Source organism: Lolium perenne, chromosome 7, assembly GCF_019359855.2.
Source record: "Lolium perenne isolate Kyuss_39 chromosome 7, Kyuss_2.0, whole genome shotgun sequence".
Lineage (NCBI taxonomy): Eukaryota > Viridiplantae > Streptophyta > Magnoliopsida > Poales > Poaceae > Lolium > Lolium perenne.
The window spans coordinates 307271847-307276573 of NC_067250.2; the positions used below are offsets into that span (position 1 = coordinate 307271847).

Genomic DNA, 4727 nt, shown 5'->3' on the forward strand with positions numbered 1-4727 from the left:
TGATAAAGTAAAATAGATAATATAATACTTAAAATAGAAAATTAAAATCAATTGACAGAACTAGCAATCACAATATACCCTTACATGCGTAGAAAGTTCAAAAAATCTGGAAAAAAGGTAGAGTTCGTAGAAAAGATATATACACGACTATACATAATTTGAACTCCAGACTTAAAATACAATGCAAGAAACCAAATGATAATTGGTGCCGACAATGCTAACAGACCAAATCCATAGCCCAATTTAGACTAGCCACAGTTGACTAAAAGACTTGTATTTTATTTTCACTTCTGGAGCAGTGCTTCAAATTGAAGTTAAAATTGTACAGTACCAAGTCCGGTGCACCGGCTGCACACAAAACCTAGTGGGGCGGCGAGTATCACCATTGAGGCATTGACCGGGCTAGTGGCAAATTCCCCCCCACATCGCCACCAAGTGGCCGGCCATGGTGCTGCGGTATCTCGTACCGCTGCTCCTCGCGGCGGCCGCTGCCACCACCGCGCCCGCCACTTTCGTGCTCGAGGAGGCCACCATCGAGTCCATCCACCGCGCCTTCGCCGGCGGCGCGCTCACCTCGCGCGGCCTCCTCGAGCTCTACCTGCGCCGCATCGCGTCCCTCGACCCGGCCCTCCACGCCGTCGTAGAGCTCGACGCCGACGGCACGCTCGCCGCCGCCGAACGCGCCGACGCCGCCCGCCTCCTCGGAGGCGCCGCGCTCCCGCCGCTCCACGGCATTCCCGTGCTCATCAAGGACAACATCGCCGCGGCCGGCGCCTTGAACGCGACGGCCGGTTCGCTCGCGCTGGTCGGGTCCCGCCCCGCGCGCGACGCCGGCGTGGTCGCGCGGCTCCGGCGCGCCGGCGCGGTGGTCCTCGGCACCGCCAGCCTCAGCGAGTGGTGTAACTTCCGCGCCCCCGGCGTCCCCGCCGGCTGGAGCCCCCGCGGCGGCCAGGGCCTGGTCAGCAGATCTGCCTCCTCCTCCTCCTATTCTGTTTGCTTCTCCATGCTTCGAAGTTGATTTATCGGATCAAGGGCGAACCTGAATGACCCTAATCACTTGCTGATGTAGTAGAACCCATACGTGCCGTCAGCGACGACCTGCTCCTCCAGCAGCGGCTCCGCCATTGCGGCGGCGGCAAACATGGTGTCGGTGACGATTGGAACTGAGACGGATGGGTCAATCATGTGCCCGTCCAGCTTCAACTCCGTTGTCGGGATTAAGCCCACGGTCGGCCTCACAAGCCGTGCCGGCGTCATCATCATTTCTCTAAGGATGGACACAGTTGGGTAAAATCGACGCTGACTGAATGTTTACATTAGCCTAGCAGAGTTGTTAGGTTTTACTGCCTGAATTTGAATCCAAACAGCACTACAGTGTGCATTGCTTAACTGCATTACTTTCAGAAACCACTTTTCCCGAGTAATTCAGCAATTCTATAGTTGTAATGTGCCCATGTATGTTTGCTCACTTTACTTCTATGATCTGGGGACTCTGACTCGTAGTGATATGAATTTACTTGATGCAGACCAATATGTAGGACTGTTTCAGATGCAGTAAATGTGTTGGAAGCAATCGTTGGTTATGATCCACGGGATGCAGAGGCAACTCGCATGGCATCTCAGTATATCCCAGAAGGCGGTTACGGGCAATTCTTGAACATAGATGGTCTAAGAGGCAAGAGGATTGGTATTCTCAGGAAGGATTTCTTCCGGTTTCCCCCAGGATCTATCCAAGAAAAGGTGTTTGGGGATCACTTCAACACTATGAGGTGATTTTCCACTCTTCTTGTTTGACAAGAATAGATATCAGTCATTTTGATTGTGCGTCACTTTCTTATGGAACAACGGTTATGCACTTATGCTAAGTCTGTCAACTAATGAGTGGTGCTTTTGATTTTGGGTGCTTTAGTCTATAGAAGTCTAAGATCTTGTTCTATGATAAAATGTTCAGGCTTCAAGCTTTCTCAAGGGCTTGGTTATGATACTATTTGACACACTATCATTGCTACGGGGATAGATGATTGTTCCCAATGTTAGCACCTAAGCTGTTCTGGCAACTTTACTTTTAAATCTTCGATAAGAACAAGTTGTTGCATGACACTATTTCAGAGCCTCCATACACTCCGAATGCTATTCTGCTCTAGAAAGTATGTGCCTCTAAGATGGCAAGAGTTACAAGTTAGGGCAGAGATGCCACGGAAATTTTGAAAATGCTACTGATTATGAGATAGACATGGGCCTAGATCCCGAATGTCGTTTAGACATCCATTTGCATTTCTCATGTGAAGTACTACCATATGACAGTATCAACATTGAAGCGGGGTGGTTGAATGCAGAAGGAATGAATCATGACTATTTATTGCTTTCTTTCGTTTTTATTCTTTCTGAATGTACATTAGCTTTTCCTAACTTGTGCATGCCGTTGAAAAACTGAAAGGCAATTGGGGGCCATCTTGGTGGACAATCTTGAGATACCAAGCATCAAAGTCATCAACGATGCAGTACAAAGCGGCGAACGTGCTCTTATGCTCGCTGAATTCAAGCTGTCCCTCAACTCTTACTTGTCTGAACTGGCCACCACACCTGTTAAATCATTATCAGACATAATTGATTTCAACAACAAGCATCCTGTGGAGGTAATTACTTCATGTTCACCTCATTTCCTAGTTTTTTGTTTTTCTTGAACTCAAAGAAGATACTTTTGAAATATATGTTACAGGAAAGGATGGCTGAATTTGGCCAGAGCTACCTTGTGCAGTCTGAAGCAACAAACGGCATTGGTCCGACTGAGGAGTGTGCGATTGCCAAACTGAATGAGCTGTGTAAGGAGGGCCTTGAGAAGATTATGCTAGTGAATCGATTGGATGCAATCGTCGCTCCTGGAGCATCTGCCCATAGCCTGCTCGCCATCGGTGGCTACCCGGCGATCACCGTCCCGGCCGGATACGCGTCGGATGGCGTTCCTTTTGCAATCTGCTTTGGAGGGTTGAAAGGTTCAGAGCCGAAGCTTATTGAGATTTCTTATTCCTTCGAGCAGGCAACGAAAGTCAGGAGACCTCCACCAGTATTGCAGCATTCTGCCCTTTGATTGTAGTGTTGTTTTTACCTGATTGTATCATTTTCAAGTCTGAAAGAAGAAATAACACTTTCTTGGTGAGAAACATATACAAGTATGTTAGCATTTTCAGATGTTATCAGTTATCACCATTAATTTCCCATCTTTTTTTTTTTCAGTTCAGGCGTTATTCAACGCTGGGCTCTTCCAGTGGAGGAGACCAGAAAACCTTGTAGTTCTTGCCGTGCATGTTTGATCATCAGGGCATTCTAACCCACGTCGTTGATGCTGACGATGCCGGCGTACAGCCGGACCCTGTCCAAGCGTCTTGGGATATGCACGATCTTATACATGGTGATGGCGCTGGGCAGAGGAGAGGCTTGATGCGGCTGCGCACCTCCGTGGTGCAGCTGTGCGGAAGCCCCAGCAGACTCGCCTCTATAACGTTTGTTTGAGTTGCCCGCGATGACCGGCTGCGTCGTTTGCCTCTAGTTGTACTTGGTTTGCAGCGATTGAGACAACCTGTTTCGTTTGTTTCCATTAGAAGTGAGCGCAATGGCTGGCACCGGAGAATACGTGGCTGATCATCCAACTCCTCTTCTAGATCAGCAAGCAAGCAATAAGTAGTAGTACCGATCTCCTCACCCCTTGCCCTATCCTCTTAGTGGTGCAACAGTCGATCAATCAAGGAATCCCTTCTGGGACGGTGGCGACCATGCCTTCAGGTGGCTAGAGCACCAGCGTCGCACCTAGGCTAACCTTGATCTTCCAGATGGAAAACCTCCCGGAGGTAACTCCTCTCTCTTCTGTTAGACTATTCGGTCTGTGTTTCAGTTAAGCACTTCGCGTGTGTTTGATGCTCGCTCCACCTTCTATATATCATACTCTTCAGCAGAAATTCAATTTGGGACATGGGAGCATCGAGTTACCGAAATTAGCACCATCAATTCTCAAAATAGCCTTGGGATCCAGTTAAAGGTTCAATGTATAATGATTCGGGGGCCATGTTTTGGCTCCGAAGTGCATATGAACCTATTATGCAAAATGCCTCGGAAACAAATATAAAAATATTGAAAAAAATCCAAAATAAGCTCAGCGGGAAATCAGATGGCGCGGGAGAACCTGGCCTGCAGTTGTAAGATCAAAATCACTGCAGGAAGGAGCTACTACAACGTCAAGGATAATTTGGGATTTGACAGAACATGCCCTTCATGTTTTTTTTTAAAAATAATTGATATGCACATGATTCTTGAACAGCTAAGTTCCATTTTCTCGCAGCCTACAAAGTAATTTCTCCTAGATTTTTGTTTATGTCATTGTACATTGGTCCATATTCTTTATTGTCTCAAACTAGGACATATAAATTTAGAGATTTTCTGTTTTCATCGGAACGAGTTAAATGATGATGATACTGAAGATGAAAGAATAAAGAAGAAATGTTGGCAGCAATGATTTGAGAAGTTTACCAACGACACATGAGCTATTTTATGGTTGTAGGTTCCCAGCTTCTATGCGGAGTTGTTGTTACTTTAAACCAAGTTTACATGTTCTCTTCGGCACCTCCTCCTTTCAGATGTGGAATCTGGAGTGACACTATTTAATTTTAGGGGTTCTTAATGAGTAACTGATTGTGCCTGACAGTGGTTATATGCATATCATGCCATAGTGGTTA

The 4727-nt window shown here is 47.0% G+C and overlaps 1 protein-coding gene across 2 annotated transcripts; it reads left to right on the forward strand.

Moving 5' to 3' along the window:
• The first annotated feature begins 374 nt into the window (after positions 1-374).
• Positions 375-4332, forward strand: LOC127311858 (probable amidase At4g34880). Of its 2 annotated transcripts, XR_007857944.2 has the most exons (6): positions 375-958; positions 1073-1287; positions 1527-1769; positions 2438-2636; positions 2720-3153; positions 3235-4332. XR_007857944.2 is itself a non-coding variant. In XM_051342337.2 (5 exons), exons 1-5 carry the CDS (start codon positions 446-448, stop codon positions 3086-3088), a joined length of 1539 nt encoding a protein of 512 aa, XP_051198297.1. In that variant the 5' UTR covers positions 375-445; the 3' UTR covers positions 3089-3187. The 2 variants fall into 2 exon arrangements, 1 of the variants encoding a protein (XP_051198297.1); XM_051342337.2 differs by lacking the exon at positions 3235-4332 and having other exon boundaries at positions 2720-3187.
• The last annotated feature ends 395 nt before the right edge of the window (positions 4333-4727 follow it).

What these genes read in the sequence shown, in the direction of transcription:
- LOC127311858 (XM_051342337.2), top strand. Translation starts at nt 446, where the DNA reads ATGGTGCTGCGGTATCTCGTACCGCTGCTCCTCGCGGCGGCCGCTGCC. An exon ending in CCCGCGGCGGCCAGGGCCTG is followed by an intron (nt 959 to 1,072) that starts GTCAGCAGATCT and finishes CTGATGTAGTAG; the next exon opens with AACCCATACGTGCCGTCAGC. An exon ending in CTAAGGATGGACACAGTTGG is followed by an intron (nt 1,288 to 1,526) that starts GTAAAATCGACG and finishes TACTTGATGCAG; the next exon opens with ACCAATATGTAGGACTGTTT.